Raw genomic sequence first — 19,553 nt, 5'->3', positions numbered from 1 at the left:
TTAAACTGAGCCTGTTGCCCGGTATGAGTTAGTAATGGAGAAGAGGGAATAGATATTGGGAGGCAAATGGCAGTTTCTATCACATGTTCTTGGTCAATTTTACTTTAGGGTTTTTGTTCTTATTGAGTCATAAGAGCTCTTTATATATAAAGGGAAATTCTCTTTATCACCCACAGGAGTCACAAGATTTTTTTTCTATTATTTTTTTTTTATTTTGATGAAGGTCTTTCATCGTTTAGATATTTTTTCTGTAGCTGAAGACATCAATGTTTTCCTTTTTATGGCTTCTGACTTTTCAGTCATATTCAGGAAGATCTCACTTTGACGTCTCTCCCTGATTTCTTCTAGTATTTTTACAAGGATTTCAGACCTGGAAAGATTCAACTCAAAGTCAAAGCCTTCTGGAACCAGAACTCTCATCTCAACTGTGAGCAGCAGCAATGGTAGCTGGCTCGCTGACTGCCTTGCGACCTTTGGAGACTTAACAGCACCACTCAAGTAGTCTGATGCTGTTGTGACAGCATAGGATGATGGCTTGAAGGTCACCGCCAAGGGCAGGTCTCTTCAGCATAGTGCCTGGGGTCTGGTTCACTGCAGTGTCGTATGAATTGGCATTGAGTGAGACCAAGGTGCTATTTTCCAGATAGAAATCTAAACAGCTAAGTCAGAAAGTCATTAAAAGTTCATAACAGGGAAGACAAGAGAAACATTCCTCTGCAAACCAGAAAGAGGGTATTTTAAAAGTCACAGTTCACACCAGCTGGCTGCCACCCCCACTAGCTCCTTCCCATCGCCGGTGAGAATTACTTACCACGAAGAACAGAGTCTGGAGCTCCCAAGAGTTGGGCAGGGCCGTGCTCAGCGTGGACCTGGGACCCTCCTGCAACAACCCTCCATTAGGGCAAGAGGTCAGTGAATTCTTCCTCCTGGAAAGGAGTGATGTGAATAGAATGCTTCCTTGATAAGAACACAGTTGAATGGGTTCAAAATGATTTTTAGAAATTTTATGTGGATACACACAAGCTATACAACTTAGTCTGACATCTATTAAAAGCATTTTCTAAATTAATATTGTAAAATGGCCATACTACCCAAAGCAATCTACAGATTCAATGCAATCCCTATCAAATTACCTATGACATTTTTCACAGAAAACAATCCAAAAATTTATATGGAACCAAAGCAATCCTGAAGAACAAAAACCAAGCAGGAGGCATAACTCTCCTAGACTTCAGGCAATATTACAAAACCACAGTAATCAAGGCAGTGTGGTACTGGTATCAAAACAGACATACAGACCAATGGAACAGAATGGAGAACCCAGATAAAAATTGAGACACCTATGGTCAATTAATCTTCAATGAAGCAGGCAAGAATATAAAATAGGAAAAAGTCTTTTCATTAAGTAGTTTTGGGAAAACCGGACAGCGGCATTTAAGTCAATGAAACTGGAACACACTCTCACACCATGCACAAAAATAAACTCGAAATGGCTTAAAGACTTTAAACATAAGACAAGACACCATAAAACTCCTAGAAGAGAACATAGGCAAAACATTCTCTGACATCAACCATGCAAATATTTTCTCAGGTCAGTCTCCCAAGACACCAGAAATAAAACCAAAAATAAACCATGGGACCTAATCAAACTGATATGCTTTTGCACAGCAAAGGAAACCATTAAAAAAAAAAAAAGACAACTTAAACAGAATGGTAGAAAATAGTTTTAAACGATGCAACTGACAAGAGCTTAATCTCTCAAATATACAAACAACTTATAAAACTCAACAGCAAAAATTCAAATGACTCAATGGAAAAATGGGCAAAAGACCTGAACAGACACTTCTCCAAAGAAGATATACAGATGGCCAATAAGCACATGAAAAAATGCTCCACATCACTGATTATTAGAGAAATGCAAATCAAAACTACCATGAGATAGCACCTCACACCAGTCGGAATGCCCATCATTAATAAGTCCACAAATAGCAAATGCTGGAGAGGGTGTGGAGAAAAGAGAACCCTGCTACACTGTTGGGGGGAAGGTAAATTGGTACAACCACTATGGAAAACAGTATGGAGGTACCTCAGAAAACTACACGTAGAACTACCATATGATCCGGCAATCCCACTCTTGGGCACATCTATCCAGACAAACCTTTCTTTGAAAAAGACGCATGCCCCCGTATGTTCATCACAGCACTATTCACAATAGCCAAGACATGGAAGCAACCTAACTGTCCATTGACTGATGAATGGATTAAGAAGATGTGGTATATAGACACAGTGGACTACTACTCAGCCATAAAAAGGAACAAAACATTGCCATTTGTGGCAACGTGGGTGGAACTAGAGACTCTCATACTAAGAGAAGTCCGAAAGAGGAAGACAAATACCATATGATATCACTTATGTCTGGAATCTAATATACGGCACAAACGAAGCTTTTCACAGAAAAGAAACTCATGAGCTTGGAGAACAGACTTGTGGTTGCCGGGGGCGGGGGGGAGGGAGTGGGATGGACTGGGAATCTGGGGTTAAAAGATGCAAACCATTGCCTCTGGAATGGATAAGCGATGAGATCCTGCTGTATAGCTCTGGGAACTGTATCTAGTCACTTATGATGGAGCAGGATGGAGGATAATGTGAGAAAAAGAATGTATACATGTGTGACTGGGTCACTTTGCTGTGTAGTGGAAAATTGACAGAACACTGTAAACCAGCTATGATGGAAAAAAATAAAAATCATTTAAAAAAAAAAGCATTTTCCAATCTTGAACTTTCCAACTCAATTACAGGGTAGAGCTCTTGCTTGAAATAGTTACCTGAGTTCCTTCAGGTATGAAAACACTGTCTTGTTCTCATGAGAGAAAATCACATGCACCACAGTTACCAACACCACCTTCACTCGTCCCTTCTCAATCCAAACTGACCCTGCAAGGGCACTGCATGCCTACACCCTAAGAGAGGCCAACTGCTTGAAATCAGAGGTGAAAATAATGTTTGTGTTAAAACACAGTTTTCAAAACAGAGACATGATCTCCCCATCCTCACCTTTGCCCAGTGAGGAGATGGGGCAGGAACAGGATGAAACTAAGTCATCAGTGACTTGTACATGTGGTTACAAAGGTAGCTGTTGGCAAAGCTATGTTACAACCTAGAATGCCCTTTTTTTTTTTTTGGCCACCTCACAGCATATGGCATTCCCGGGCCAGGAATCAGATCTGAGCTGCAATTGTGACCTGCAGGTGTGGCAATGCTGGATCCTTTAACCCACCGTGCCGGGCCAGGAATGCAACCTGTGTCTTGGTGCTGCAGAGATGCCACTGATGCTGTTGTACCATGGCAGGAACTCCGAGAAGTCCTGATTTTTAATTCTGACAAGTAAGTGGACAGTAGCTAAACATTAAACTAGGAAAAGAAATTTTTATAACCTGGTACACACCATCTTTTTAAACTTAGGATTTCTGGGCCTTTCATAGGAGGTTAAAATCACAGTGTGTCCAAAGGTACGTTCCCAGCCTTGCTGGGACCAGCAGCCACTGCCCAGCTGGGTTAGGTCTGGTTCTCCTTCTGTAGCTAAGGAAAAAAGTCCTGAGTCACCGGATGGTTTAGTCACCTTGAAGGGGGAGCAGGTGTGTCACTCAGGCCCTGGTGAGACCCCACAAATGCTTCTAATAAGACTTTAAACTTGGTGGGGAAATCTTATTAACAAATGAGGTTTGTGGCCTGCAGAGGTAAAAGGTTTAACCACCAAAGTGACCACTGTTGACACTGCCTGGGTGAGGTACAGGTGAAGAATTTTTACAGAGTAGAAATCAAGTCAAATGTATCCATGTTAAAAAAAAAAAGAAAGAAAGAAAATGAAAGGAAAAAATTAAGAATTGACACAATGGACGCATAAAGTTTGAACATCAAATTTTAATCTTGAAACTTTTCTCCAGTCTTCAAATTATTAACATGATGAGGAATGATAAGTTGTAATTTTATCATTACCTTATCGTGGTGTAACAAGCCCTTGTTACAAAATTTCCATCTACTGTGTTCAAAAAAAAAAAAAAATCCAGGAGAAAACCCATACATTATATTATCTAGGTGATCTATTAACAGATGAAATTTTAACCAACTTCATACCAGGAAACTATTGACAGAGGTACTTCAATCACATAGCTTAAAATATGGAGAAAAGACAGGTAAAAAATGATCTTATCCTGTAGTAGTCTTTTTACTCTTTAAAATTTTTATAAAATACACTAATTTCCCAAAATAAAGAATATCATGACACATTGGTGTCAACTTACGCAGATGAAAGCCGATGTCAGCTTTTTCTCTAACTAAAGTTCATTTCACCAAAACTTTATATATTACATGAATATCCCAGTAAAGTATCTTTTAAAAATTCAATACACAGAAACATAATGTACAGTGTTTTATATATATAAAAAAAAAGGTTAATTTAGGAATGATTTCATTTCAACCACATAACATCTTTTTAAGACCATGAAACCGCTCGCTCCTGCAAGAAAGCTCTTCAGGTCCCATTTCTATTTCCCAGTTGTAATTCTTAGAAGAAATGAAAAGGAGTTTTTGTTTCTGCTTTTTCATGAGAAAACTGTGGCAGTGATCTCGGTCACCATGGGGAGGGCGCCCTGACCCAGGCTGCGGGGCACTGAGGGAAGGGATGGAGGAGGTGGCCTGGACAGCGCCCAGGCAGAGGAGGGGCTGCCTGTTCCCGCCACTTTGGGGCCTCTGTGGGTCTAGCAAGGTTGGTGGGATGTGGGAAGAGCCACGTGGACACCTCTCGGGGTCCCCCCAGCCTCTGCCCCCACCGCATGACCACACACGCGGGTGGCGCCCAGCACGCGGTCACCCAGGGTGACCCTCAGAGCCGTCTCATGCTGGGGACAACCTCCATCCACCCACTTCCAAGCTGTGAGTTGAGCGGCTTCTGTTTTAAACTAAATCTACTTCTGAACACGGTGTGTTCAGGGCTGTGCTTTATGCTCCCTCGTCCTCGGCAGCCAGAAGCCCTCGGGGTTGAGGGATGAGGTCTTGGGGTGAATCCCGACCCCACCAGCGAGATGCCCCGCGTCCAGCATCAGGAAGGACCTCCCTCCTGGCGGGTGACCTCACGGCCTCTCCTAGGCTACCATTTCATAAATTAATAATTTCTTTAAATCACAACCCAAAGAGTTGATCTAGTACAAGAAAAATTCAAGTTTAAGAAAGCAAATAAATTAGTGATGCCGTGTAAACAACCGTCCACTTCAGCTGATATTTCAGAAGGGGGTTCCTCTGTGGAGTGACTCAGGATGAGGCGGGCGCTCCTCTCCCAGCCAAGTGCGGGGCTGAGGGACGTCCCTGCCTCTGGCGCCTCCTCAGATGTTCTCCACGAAGCTCCCGGGGAAGAGCCCCGTCTTCCCGTTCCGCTGCAGCGTGCCCTTGAACCAGCCGTCCCCCCGCTTCTTGTGCACAAACACGATATCCCCTTCCTTGAGCTCAAGTTCTGCCTCACTCTGGGGAGGGTAGGAAACGACCACACGATGCCTGTTGGGGGGAGAGGGAGGGGGAGGGATGGAGGGAGGAGGGATGGAGGTAGAGAGGGAGAGAGAGGGGGCTTAGTCATAGCCTCTCAGAGGTCAGGCAAAGACAGAGCACACACTTAAGAGGCCAACAGAACAGGACAGAGCACGTGATTGCTACACTGTTGGTAAAACAATTTAAAAGGCCACCCTACCATTGAGTAGACACGTGGTACATGTGGAGTCTGGCTGCGCATAATGGCCACCACTGAAGACCCAGCCTGGGTATGAGGGGTCCTGACAGGCAGAGCCCCTCCTGTGCCCTCCCCGTGGCTGACCTCAGCCAGATGGACAGCAGGCCTGGCTCCACTTCCCAGGACAGGGACTGCCTGTCTCCTTCCTTCTCCCAGAGGAAGGAGAGTTTATCTGATCGGGGTTGGGAGGGGCACTGAGGGGGTCCAGTCCTCCAACGACTGCCTCCAGGCTGAGTGGACCCTGCCCGGCCCCTGCGTCCACATCACGAGCAGAGCGTGCCCAGGGTGCCAGGGTCCTGGGCGGCGGCAGACCAGCCTTCTGTTAATGAGTATGACACCCAAAGCCCATCTTCCTGCTCCGGGCTGAAGTACTCTGGCTTTAGGTCAGATGTGTACCTGTAAGCTTTTATTAGCACAAATTTTCCATGTCCAATTTTTCTGATCTCTCTCACATTTTCTGCAGTCCATACATTTGTGTTTCTAATCTCTCCTGGTTTGGCCGAAATTGAACCCCTGTGGCTCTGGGAGGCCGTCTGCCCATCACTCTGGTCTGGGTGGGTAACCATTTACCGCCTTCTGCCAGTCGCACCAGGAATCTAATATCCAATTAAACATTTCACTGGCAAAGCTGTACTGGCTTGATATGTAGCCTGCTTGAAGTCTGAGTAAATTATGCTCATCGCTTCACCCAGGGGGTTCACTGTCACAGACCCAAATTAATCACACCGTTTAAGCCCGACTGCCTTTCTATAAATCTATCTCTATCTAATGTGTCTGTTTCCAAGTGTTCTGGCTTAATCCCCAATCAAAGATCATTCATTCTTTTCCCAGTTTAGGAGTTGGGCTTATAGATATGTACTTAACAGCATCCTTCCGAAACTTAAACTTAGACACCGAGATGACCTGCCACCTCTCCTTAAGCCCTTGATCTGCATTTTTTTTTAAGGCAGGAATAAAACTGTCCCATGGACTTTCTTTTATTTGCTACCCCTTCCAAAATATTTAATTTCTACTTTCTCTTCATAAATTTCTAATGATATTTTCTCAATCCCTCCAAAAAACAGCCTAAAATATTTGTCCTATTACTTCTGCTGTCGTCAATTACACTCTGCCTCCGGGATGGACCATCACTTCTTGCTTGTCTTCCTCCGTCTCTCTAATAAACACAGAAGGATGCCTTTGTTCCTGGGAGAATTGTCTCAGCTGCCACCAAGACCTGTCACCACACCCCAGGCTCCTCCTGCCTCATTGTGTGACTCTTCTGTCTTTATGTCCCGAGAACATCGTCACAGCCCTGACTGGCCCTCGTCACATTCTCTCCCTTTTGATTTATGGCACAGGTCATGGTTGGAAAGGAGATTTTTCCACTTGTTCTCATTCCAACTGGGAGATGAATCCTACCTCATACTGTATCGATGCTAGACACTGAAAATCACATCTGTGAAATTCTACCAGGAAAAAATTGTACCAGAAAACCCTAGGCTTCTGCACTGGGCGAGCACAGGAGCTGTGATGTTTCGCTGTGAGTCAGGGACAAAGGTTCTGAAAGGCTTCCTGAATGATACTGGTGTGAAAGTTAATGTTCCCTTCATTTTTAGCACGAAGTACTTTTCATTATGTCGACATTTTTGAAATATTAAAACAGGTAATCCCTAAATGATATCCTTGGGTGCTTTTGCGTAACCAAAAGATTTCCTTCCCAGTGGCTAACAGGACAATATGACATTTTCCCACACATTTGTCCTGTTGTTTTTACAGACAGGCAGACTTAAGGATCCAAGCTTGATACATACTATTGCCAGCATTGTATGAAAAGCCGGTCAGTCTGCCTATTATATTCAATATTCCATTGAACAGATGGATAATAAAAACATAAACGCAGGGCAGAAATTCTCTCCAAAGGCCCCTTTCCCACTTGTAAAAATGGAAATGGTTCTAAGAAACGGCTGCCAGAGGACCCCAGTGCCCAGCTGTCCTGTCATTAAACCCTGCTGCTCCCTGAACCCTGTCGCCTGTCTACACCACGTTCCCTCTTTCAATGCTCTTGGCAATAGGCCCTCTGGTAAGAGGAAGGGGCTGGATGCAGAAGCCACAGAACCTGGGGACGCCTGGCATTTGAGAAGGTGCATGTGCTGGGAGGGGGACAGCATCACAGCCAGTCCCTGGCAGGGCGGGGGGCGGGGCGGGGGCATCTGGCAAAGTGATCCATCAGTCAGAATAGTTACACCAACACCGCAAACGACAGAGAAGAGGGGGAGGCTCAGGGCACTGAGGGGAAACCACCGCACATCAGGGCCTGGGGGCAGGCGGACGCCTTTGTGACCAAAAGAACATAAGTTGCTGGACTGGTTCCATGAACAGATGTGCCATCATCTCTGGAAAGCAGAGAAACGCGGCAGGAAAAAGTGCTGCAACTCTCGGAATAAACTATTGTGCGAACTGGAGGCAAAATGTGAAAGCCTGACTTAGAGCGGACTACATGAGGGGGGAGACAAAGTGATTTTTAAATTTTAATTTAACTTTTTTCTTTCTAGAGTCACACCTGTGGCATATGGAAGTTCCCAGGCTAGGGGTCGAATCGGACCTATACCTGCAGGCCTACACCACAGCCACAGTAATGCAGGATCCAAGCCACATCTGTGACCTACACCACAGCTCATGGTGGATCCTTAACCCACTGAGTGAGGGCGGGGATCAAACCCACATCCTCACAGATACTAGTTGGGTTCATAACTGCTGAGCCACAGTGGAAACTCCAGGACAGAGTGGTTTTATTTGTGTGGCAGAAACACTTTTAGGGTAATGTTTCTTTTCAAAACTGGTTTTATAATGGTCAGAACTAGAGAAAATGATTTCACTTCACTGTAAAAATGCATAGTAAATCATGTACTGTGTACTTAAGGCACACAGATGGCTTGATTCATTCTTTTCCAGGTTATGTTTTGGTAAAAAAGTTTGCCCTCCAAATTGTATGAATGAAGGCCTCAGATTTTCATGGGTACAAATGTCTGTCTGAAAATCAGAGTTAAGGTGAATCTAAGTCATTTAAAAGTATAACACTTTATAATAAGATCTCAAGTCAGTAACATGGAAAATGCTGCCCCAAAGGTAAGACTTCCACAAATCAGAAATTTTCTTTACTTATGAACTGCAAGTACAGGGGCTATAAGGCTTACAGGAACAGATGGCACCCTTTAAAATATATGTTTATATATTCACGTATTATGGAAAATAGTTCACTATTTTTGGTGTATGTCATGGTGTCTTCCTAGGCAATGAACAGTCCTTTGTTTTTAATTCCTATAATCTTAGCAGGTTTTCGTCTTATTAAGTGGATTAACACACTCCTAGAGCCCTTGAAGCTGCATCAAACAGGACACGCCGTCCAGACTCCGTCCCAACAAGGCTCAGGACATGTAACGGAACCGAGTCACTGGGTCAGGATGGCAGTCGCTGGGAGGACCCAGCCTTAGTCCTTTGGCTCAGGAGGAGTCAAAGGGGATTCTGTGTGGGCAGGATTCTCCAGGGGCTTTACAAGTAGAGTTATTGGTGTAAACCTTTGATCAAAGAGGCAAAAGATGACACAGGGGCGGATTGCTGGTGATGGATTAAGAGCAAGGAGGAGGTGGCCGGGGCTTCAGTGACATCCCACAAAGGGGACAGAGCCAGAGCTGGCTCCAGCGAGAATCCAGTGAAGGAGATGTGGGACTCCTGAGATGGTGCAGCCATGCAGCCCACGCAGGATGGCACTCCTGGTTCCCCAACCCCGACACTGACTCACCTCTCGCAGACCACAGGCCGGGCCTCACTGGCTCCCGGGCCCAGGGAGGAGCAAGGCTGCCGGGGCGGGGGAGCCACTGGGGCGGCCGAGTCCAGGGAGCAGGTCCTGCGCTGTGGGCCAGGCTCGGGGGCCGGGCTGTCTGCATCACAGGGCCCGGGGCAGGCGCAGGGGGTGGCTGGGGCCCCCGGGGGCAGCTCGGCCCCCAGCTCCACATCCAACGTGGGTGAGGCTGGGGGGGACCCCCGAGGCTTGCGTTTGGTGGAGGCTCCCGACAGCAACTTTAACAGCCCCTTTTTCTCTTTCTAGAAAAGAAAAGCGCATTAGTTGGAGACATGGTTCTGTCAGGACGGTTTCAAGCTTTGATTTGGTCTTTTCAAATCTTTTCCAAGGATGTCTGGGGGTGTCGGCTCTGAGGGTTGGTGTGCACAGCCCCCACCCTCCTTCTCCCTGCTCCGGCCTTTTGTTTTCCCTGGTTCTGGACATTCCACTGTTCATCACTATCTTCCATGGAGGTGGAATGAGCAGCAAAAAAGATCTAACACAAAAATCTCACCAATTCACTTCTCAGGCTCAGTGAAGGCAAAGTAATACTTCAGGACAAAACAGAAATTTCGGGTTATGGAGTTACTTTCCAAAATTCTGCCCACCCTAGCTCTAACTCTTGTGTGCTGAATTAAACAAGGTAAACCTGCCTGCGTCTTACTCCACAGCCTCAGACCTGGCTTGTCTTTTATCACCGGCGATAACCTGATCAGGGATAAGGGTTAAACCACTCTGTCACCACCTTGATGAAATTCAACAAGCCAATAATAACAGAAGTCAAACCATTTCAATGGTGCAAGTACTTCCTTGATTAAAAAGCCAAAAGCAACTCCACAAATTTGGGGGGAAAAAGCTTCAGTATAACTAAAAAAAAAAAACCAATTTATGCCTCTTTTTGCAAGCAAGTGTACAAATAAGAATTTTCCCCAGCAACCTCACTCCACAGAGGCCACCGTGTGGGTCTTGGTCTCTTCTGATGCTTCCGGTCTCTGCTCTGCCAGCAAGACCAGATCTAGGTGTCTCTCTACCTCCACGATGCCTAGATCCCAGGCACTGATGTTCTGATGCCCAAGCACAGGTGACAATCACCATTTTACACTGCTTCACTAAAATGCCAACTATATCCTAAAGTCCTCTGAATGCAAAACGTGGCTTGAAAATAAAACACTTCAGGGAAATCATTCTTTAGAACACGCTCCGGGTAAGTTGGGATGATTAAGGTCCACTAATGGGGAAGCAGAATTATGAGGGGCTGCAAGGAGATAAAACACTGAGGAATCTGTACTGAATATTGAGTTAGTTCAGACTCAGTAAAAATCTCTTGGGGAATCCGTAACAGCACATTTACATTCGAGACAGACTGGCAGGAAGAGGAAGGAACAAAAGTAACCATTTATCAGATGAACAAGCACCTCAGGGGTCTGTACCATGGGCCCCTTTCCCTCACGCTGCCCTGGACACCTGCTGACCCCCAGGGCAGGGATGGGGTGGGGCTGTGCCCTCTGTTTCTCTAACACTGCCCTGGGTACCTGTTGACCCACCAGGCAGGGGTAGAAGGGCAGGGGTGGGCCGGGGCTGTGCTGAACCCTTCCCGTTCGTCTCGGTTGAGGCTGTGATGAGCAGAGCTGGTCCATTATCCCCACCCCCGATCCATCCTGGTGAAGGATCTCCTGGATCCCTGGCCAAGGTCTGGTCTCCACTCCCTTACTGGCTTATGCTTCACTCATTGGGTTTCCATGGGGCTACCATGTGATGGCAGTGAATGACCCCACACACCTGGCCTGGTGTCCCAGCCCACATATCCCAGGGCAGCCGTGCCTAGAGTAGGGTGGCACCAGGGTGCCTCAGTCTGGGTGCTCAGGAAGACAGAGTTAGCTGGATGCCGCTCAGGAAGAGTCTCTAAAGTGAGGAAGAAGAAGGATGACTTGGTTCCTCTACAAGGTCCCACACAGGACACGCAGTGACTCCTAGGGCACGTGTTCCCACCTGCGCCAAGCCAGCTCCCGGAAACAGGCCATGGGCTCAGTGCAGGGGGCGAGATGGGGATAGAGCATCCACCTGGGGCAGGGGGTGCTGCCAGGGCCAGGGGCTGGGCTGTGAGTACCACCCCTGGCTTTTCCATGAGAGCAGGACACTGAGCCCTTGAGAGATACAGCTTTGCAAACTCAGACACCTGTCCTCAAGGACACCTTTGTTTCCTCAAAATCCAGCAACAGAAACAAAATAAAGACTACACTTCAACAAGCAATGTTTTTGTAATGTTAGCATGCATGAAAAAGGGCCTATTTTTTAATAGAAACTTTATTGACTCTTCTCTGTGGTTTTACAACAAATTGTTCCGAGATGAAATAATGTTTTTCCAGTCATTATTTTCTCTTCAGAAGACTTCATCATTTAAAACCATATCTCATCAACCAAGAGAACTATCTGGATCAGGAAATGATCACCAGATAACCAGAAAGAGTAATTTCCATGTATAATGTCTGAGCCTAAGTTAATAACTTTGTATTAAGTCTATAACAAGAGGCTGAGAACACACAGCAGCACCAAGTCAGAGCTCCTTCCAGGCAGAAATGTGCTTCATTTGAACAGCTCTCCATTATCTGTACCCCACCTTGCCCTCAGGTGCACAGGGATCGGAGTGAGAGACAGTCTTCAAGAGTCTCCGTCCTCCGATCCCAATGATCGGAGTCACTGCTCGTGGCTGAGGCATCTCAGAAACGCAATCCACACCATCGACCACTGATAATCACGCGTTCTCTTAACAAGTGCTCACTGAGCACCAGATATAAACCCTGCAACAGTGAGCCTGCACCAAGACATGTACACCCTCCTGGCAGAGATGTGGTTGAACCGAAAACCCTCAACAGGAGCTCTGCTTAAGAAACGAAGGACAGGAGTTCTCGTCGTGCCTCAGTGGTTAATGAATCCGACTAGGAACCGTGAGGTTGTGGGTTTGATCCCTGGCTTTGCTCAGTGGGTTAAGGATCCAGCGTTGCTGTGAGCTATGGTGTAGGTTGCAGACGCGGCTTGGATCCTGCGTTGCTGTGGCTCTGGCGTAGGTCGGCGGCTACAGCTCCGATTTGACCCCTAGCCTGGGAACCTCCATATGCCACCGCAGGAGCGGCCTTAGAAAAGGCAAAAAAAAGAAAAAAAAAAAAAAAAGAAAAGAAACCAAGGACAGGGGCAGGGGCAGGGCGCCAGCACCTGGGGAGCGACCAAGCCACAGGGGGAGTGGTGAGGGTCTGGGGCGGGGGTGAGGTGTTGGGCGTGAGCGTGGAGGGAAGCCATCTCCCAGGAAGATTCCAGCACAGCACAGACAGCCTGGGGAGCAGCCCTTCGGCCGGTGGGCTTGGAGACTTGGGAACAAAGGACCGCGTGGGGAAGGTTGGGCCAGCACCTGTAGGACCAGGAAGGGGCAGCGGCAGGGGGCTGAGAGAGATAGGAAGACGGGGTGACAGAGCTCCGTTATTCTCCTTTCCTGGCCTGAGGTTACCACAGCAAAGGGTATGAAACCATCAGGCTTGAAGTAGAGGCCATCAGACAAGGCGGCTCTAAGATGGCAGCTGAGTAAGCAAACTAGCCCCCCTGAAGACGCCTCCGGGCTAAGAAGCCCATACCTGGGACAGACAGATGCTGGCCTTCCCCAAATAAGGCGCCACTGAGGCTGTGGCCAATCACAGAACTGCCTGGCTTTGCTCCTGGGTCTTCCTATAAAAACCTTGCCCCCCAGCTCTGTGGTGGTGTCTCCTGACCCCTCCCACTGTGGAGTCATCTGGTTTGCATACAGTGTGGTTCAAATAAATTCTTAAAATTTTTATATGCCTCAGTTTATCTTTTAACAGAGTTTAGAGCATATATGAAACATTAATTACATCATTGGTGCTAAAAAAATATAGATATTTGCATATATATGTGTACACACACACACACACACACACACATATAGCCACACTTGTGGCATATGGAACTTCCTAGGCCAGGGGTCGAACCCATGCCACAGCAGCAACTGGAACTGCAACAGTAACAACACTAGATCCTTAACCCGCTGAGCCACAAGGGAGATAAAAAAATATTTTTATTTTCTGGATAAAAGTTTAATATACCAAAATAATATTTGTTGTATTTTGCTACAGAGTAGGTTTTCTTTGAAATTTTCTATCATGTTTAGGTTTTCTACTTGGATATCTTGATTTTCTCTAAGTTCTAAATAAACATGTATAATTAATTTTTTTTTTTTTTTTTGTCTTTTGTCTTTTTGTTGTTGCTATTTCTTGGGCCGCTCCCACGGCATATGGAGGTTCCCAGGCTAGGGGTTGAACTGGAGCTGTAGCCACCGGCCTACGCCAGAGCAACAGCAACGCGGGATCCGAGCCGCGTCTGCAACCTACACCACAGCTCACGGCAACGCCGGATCGTTAACCCACTGAGCAAGGGCAGGGACCAAACCCGCAACCTCACGGTTCCTAGTCGGATTCGTTAACCACTGCGCCACGACGGGAACTCCTAATTTTTTTTTTTTTTTTTTGGTCTTTTAGAACTGCACCCACGGCACATGGAGGTTTCCAGGCTAGCGGATGAATTTGAGCTATAGCCACTGGCCTACACCACAGCCACATCAATGCCAGATCCAAGCCAAGTCTTCAACCTATACCACAGCTCACTGCAACACCAGATCCTTAACCCATTTGGCGAGGCTGGGGATCAAACCTGCTTCCTCATGGATACTAGTCAGATTTGTTTTCACTGAGCCACGATGGGAACTCCAATATTTTATAATAAGAAAACAATAAAAACATATGTATACACACACATGTAAGTACTTCACAAGGACCAAGAAATACGTTTGCCTGGAAATCAGCTGATTAAATAATGAAGCCTTTAAACTGCATATGAAGTTAGAAAAATATCCAAATAAGTTGTTAAACTGCTAATTGCAAGACACATCGGGGACCTTAGAGAAAGAAGAAAAACCGTGGTAGAAAGGCCCTGAATTGCAAACAAGAAGTAATGGAGATAATGTCTGGAAATAAATGATGTGAGTTTCAGACGCCTCTTTATCAAACCACACAACACAGCTTGAGTTCGCTAGATTTCATGTTGGGGGCAAGAACACGGTTTGAGACTTGAGGAGCGAGAACTTCCAGAAAACATCTGGTTCAAAAGGAGCATCCCCTAGTATACAGAGAGTGACCCACCCCAGGGAGGAGCCCACCCAGAGCACTTGGTCAGAGAGAGGAAGAGAGGGGGGAGGCCAGCCCTCATCTGTGGGGGTGATGTACACGGCTGGTGCCCATCACACAAAGACAGGAAGAAGGAACTAGCAAGGGAACTATCAAAACCAAGACACTGGCTGGAAGTCCCGACTGAAACCAGGGAAGGCCACCTTCTCCTTGACTAGGTGGTAATAACTGACTCTCACAGACCGAAAGGCAAAGCCCAGGTTGTGGGGTGGGGTGGGGGGTAGGTCCAGCTGGTGAAGCAGAAATGCCCAGCATGGGGGGCTCTCCAGAATGAGGCTCTGACCACACATGGCAAACTGCTCCAGAGGAGAAACATGCAGAGGCACCTGAGGGCCCTGATGAGATGTCCCAGGGAGTGGCTGAGAGGACCCTGCAAAGATCAGGAGAGGGACCCCCAGAAAGAAGCCATCAAAGCAGGAAGGCAGAAGACCAGAGTGAGCTTAAACCTGCAAAAAACGCTAAGGACCAAAAATGGTGAGGGTGAACTGTTCTAAAGTCGCGTTTGAAACAAGAAGATGCAGAGCTGCCGTTTGGGTGGATGGTGGTTTGGACGTGTGAGGGAGGGAAGGTCATCTTGAGAACGGAAAGGAAGGACCTTGATGAGAGGGGATGGGTGAGCAGACTGGGACCAGAGACCAGCCGGCTGCTGGGCACAGGCTGAGCCACCCCAGCGTCTGCAGGAAATGACAGCTGCAGTGCAACAGATCATCTCTGACAGATCCCGGTCAACCTGCGATCGAGGCCACCTCAACCAGCTAAAGACGGGCGTGGCCTTTCCTCTTTTCATCAAGATGACAGCAGCGCACCTCGCAGACCACCTGGGAGGTCCTGGAACAGCCTGTTCACTGAAAGGCTCACTTAGGACACAAGGCCGAGCAAGGCTCTCAGGAGACACATGCGAGTGGACCTTGTGGCATAAACGGTGGGCAGCTGTGGAACGTCTGCGTGGGAGGACGAGATGCTCAGATGGCAGCAGGCCCCTGCCCAGCTCCCCCAGGATGTCCTGGCAAAGCAATGGAAGGATGGGGCCAAGCGACATTTGTCATGTGAATCATGGGAGCTCAGAGTGTACAACGACGGGAGAGTCTCTTCCCGGGCCTGGGAACACTGAGTGAGGCAGCAGATTCAGGAAGGGGCACTTTGAACTCTGTGATGGAGGAACAGGGAAAAGCTTTCCAAGGCAGTCTCTCAAAAAGAAAATACTGCCAGGGGACATACAGAAAGGACACCATCATTTTCCAGGCAGCCCCTCAAAATGCAAGTGAGGGTCTGAAGTTACCGGGAGACAGGTGTGTGCGCTGGCTAAACTCACTGAGTTGGAGCCTTCTGAAGGTGGCGTGGACGCCCTGGAGCCAGGGCCCCTGTGGCCACAGGGGGTCCAAGCAGAGGCCCACAGGGTGTCCAAGCAGAGACCCAGAGGCCACTAGTTAAGGATGGGGCCCCAGCAGGATAACCTCCAGCCCTTATCAGTTGCCGCTGTAACCAGTCACCACAAACTTCGTGGTAAAACCAGGTGTCAGCAGGGCTGGTTCCTCCTGGAGGCGCAGGAAGGACACCACATTCCCTTGGCATCTCCAGATTCAAGGAGCCACGTGCACTTCCTGGCGTGCGGCCGTTCCCCACATCACTCTGCTCTCTGCCTCTGATGTCACATCTCCGCAGCCCTAACCTGCTACCACCCTTGCAAGAAGATCCTTGTGATTGTACTGGGCCCGCCCAGATGACCTACAGTCAGATTTCAGGGGTCGGGGTGTGGGCATCACGGGGAGGGGCATCAGACAAGGGTCTTCCAGCCCGACACCCAGTGACTTCTTCCCCAGGTGGCCCGGGGCCAGGGTCTGTGCTCCCCTAAGACAGGCCCTGACACATGGTTCCGGACTTATCATCTCAACCGGAAAAGATACTGACCACGTTGACCCCGTCAGCTTGTGTACAGGTTTAATGTAGTTAATTATAAACACTGAACAGATACTGATCTTTTAAAAAATGCCCAGGTTAACTCAACAATTAAGTATTAACCTTTTATGAGGCTATAAAGTCTATTTCCTTAAAAAACCCTGTTTACTGACCTTTGAATTAGAGCAACACACACGACCACTGAACTGGGTGATGACCCCACAGCTTCCTCAAACCTGGCCACAGCTTTTTGGGAACAGCTCGGTGACGACCCTACAGCTTTAGGGGAAAGGCTCAGTGATGACCGCACACCTTTAAGGGAGAGGTGCAGTAACGACCCCACAGCTTTGGGGGAAAGGCTTGATGACGACCCCACAGCTTTAGGGGAGAGGCAAGGTGAGGACCCACGGAGTTAGGGGAGAGGCACGGCAGACAGAAAGCGCTGAGTACAACGCAAGTGCCCCAGTCTGTTAACACCCTGCTCTTTCAGCACGCATTTACTCACCATCAATTCCCTTCACCTCTGAACCAATCAGAGGTTAGTCTTTCAAACACAGCTTCCCACTTATATGATCCAGGGAATTCTAGCCCAAATGAGAGATTTTTTTTTTTTTTTTGGTCTTTTTGCCTTTTCTTGAGCCACTCCCGCGGCATATGGAGGTTCCCAGGCTAGGGGTCTAATCAGAGCTGCAGCCACCAGCCTATGCCAGAGTCACAGCAATGCAGGATCTGAGCCACGTCTGCAACCTACACCACAGCTCACGGCAACGCCGGATCGTTAACCCACTGAGCAAGGGCAGGGACCGAACCCGCAACCTCATGGTTCCTAGTCGGATTCGTTAACCACTGCGCCATGACGGGAACTCCCCAAATGAGAGATTTTCAAAAGATCTATCAAATTATAAGATAACTCCCACTAGATTTCAAGTCGAGAAAAAAACCATCCATGTGGCATATAACCCAATGTAGAGTAGGAACAAGAAATCCACCAGTACCACCTGCGATCAGCAGTTCCAGCCCCTTCGCATATTAAATACATTTCTGCAGAAGTGTTAACAAGAAGCAAAGCTGAGAACACGGGAAGAGTTCAGGATGGGGAGGAGGTGGGAGGAGGGGCCAGAGGGGGAGGCGCCCCCATGAGCAGGAGTGAGGAGGCCCCCTTGGCTGTGTCCCCAGAGGCCCATTCCCCCCCAACCCACCCACAGGTTCACCTTGCCGTCCTTGTCCAGCTTGGCTGCTGAGACGCTCCCGCTGGCTGACGAGCTGCTGTCAGGAGATGTGGGGAGCCCAGGCAGAGTGGCCCCAGGGCGGCCGCTGGGCTCAGTGTCCAGAGAGGCGGCAGTGACACTTGGAGGGGCCAGGGCAGCAGCTGCAGTGCAGGCCAGTGGGGCGTTGACCCGGCCCAGGCCGCTGGGACCCGGCATCACCATGGGAGCCATGGGGGCGGGGGGCTGCGACGAGGCCAGGGGGTGTGGGCCTGCGGTGCTCTGAACCTGGATGGGTGTCACAGCTGCTGTGGGGCGCTCCTGGCTGTGTGCAGACACTGGAGGGTGACGAGAGAACAGAACAGTGCCACTCTTGACACAGGCTTCTCACAAATGCATTCCCTACCTCCAACCCCTGCACTCATGGCAATGATAATCAATGAGTAACATCACGGGGGCCAAGAAGCACTAAAACCTGGCAGAGCCCTGGGTGCAGTCCCTCAGGACCCCAAATGCACCCTCCAGTCAGCGCAGTGGCCGGGGGCTTGGCTACAGTCAGGCCTTCAGGGACACAGGAGGCCTTCCCAATTCTGGAAGCAGATCCAGCCCAGCTCTGCAGGGTTAAGTCAGACTGGCCCCCAGGGCTTCTCAAAGATTATTCCCTGAGCTCCCTGGTGGCTCAGGAGGTTAAGGGTGTAGCATTGTCACCACTGTGGCTCCAGGGAGAGCTGTGGTGTGGGTTTGGGAATTCCCTCATGCTGTAGGTGCAACCAATAAATAAATAAATAAATAAATAAGTCTCCCTTTTCTCATTAACCATTTCCCTTCTTTGGGTTTTTCTGAGAGAATTTAGCATGTTTATTCCACTACTGTCACTCAAGACTCTCGTAGGCTTTCAGTGCTGCAGAGAGAAGGCTACTCGGGTCTTGGGTCTGAGAGGGGGCTCCACTGGGCGAGGTGGAGGTGGGTCCCGCTGCGGCAGTAGTAGGATTCCAGAGCACATGACCTGGACCATGGAAGTCTTATTTTCAAGCACTATTGACAGTCTTAGGATCCGTCTGATTTCTTGCAGACTTTCCATCTGCAGATCAGGCTCAAATTCACAAGCTGGGCAGGTGTACAGTGCCCATGACTACCTGGGCCTGCCTTGATTCCTAACGTCACTCATCATTTTTATATTCCGCCTGCCTTTCTCAGTATCTGTTCTCAAAGGTCTGACAATGGTCAGGGACCCCTTTTCCCGTACTGACCAGTCCGGTCCCCTCCATACCTGTCCTCACAGCACTGCGTGCCTGGTTGACGGTCATCTGTCCAGACATGTGCAGCAGGACTTTGGCCTGGGGGCTCGTCTGGATGTGAGCTGCTGATACCACGGCGGTGGGGACCACGCTGGGACCGCCGGCCATGCCATTCCCCGGGGGTTTCTGGGCAGGCCCTCCCGTGGTGGAAGGGCTGACCGAGGTCGCCCCCCGACCAGTCTGCCCAGCAGGAGACATGGGGACTTTCCCTTGGGAAGCAGTGGTCACTGCCCTGCCAAGACAGAAGCCCAGTCCATCAGCAAAAGGTGTACACAATCCTGGAATGTCCCTTCTGGTTCTCTCGACCCATCT

At 48.5% G+C, this 19,553-nt stretch overlaps 1 protein-coding gene across 2 annotated transcripts in view; it reads right to left on the bottom strand.

Annotated features, from left to right (window-relative positions):
- The window catches only part of SH3RF1 (SH3 domain containing ring finger 1), a 138,656-nt gene continuing 123,006 nt past the window's right edge, over positions 3,904-19,553 (bottom strand). For both annotated transcript variants that reach the window (XM_021072854.1, XM_021072855.1), the window contains exons 9-12: positions 19,214-19,473; positions 17,950-18,281; positions 9,558-9,859; positions 3,904-5,547 (exon numbers count right to left, since the gene is read on the bottom strand). In XM_021072854.1, coding sequence (XP_020928513.1) covers positions 5,379-5,547; positions 9,558-9,859; positions 17,950-18,281; positions 19,214-19,473 — 1,063 coding nt within the window. In that variant the 3' untranslated portion in view covers positions 3,904-5,378. The remainder of the gene's footprint in view (positions 5,548-9,557; positions 9,860-17,949; positions 18,282-19,213; positions 19,474-19,553) is intronic.

The sequence above is a fragment of the Sus scrofa genome, chromosome 14 (assembly GCF_000003025.6).
Source record: "Sus scrofa isolate TJ Tabasco breed Duroc chromosome 14, Sscrofa11.1, whole genome shotgun sequence".
Taxonomy (NCBI): domain Eukaryota; kingdom Metazoa; phylum Chordata; class Mammalia; order Artiodactyla; family Suidae; genus Sus; species Sus scrofa.
Note: the sequence above shows the minus strand (reverse complement) of the source record. Positions and strands in the feature narration are given on the sequence as shown.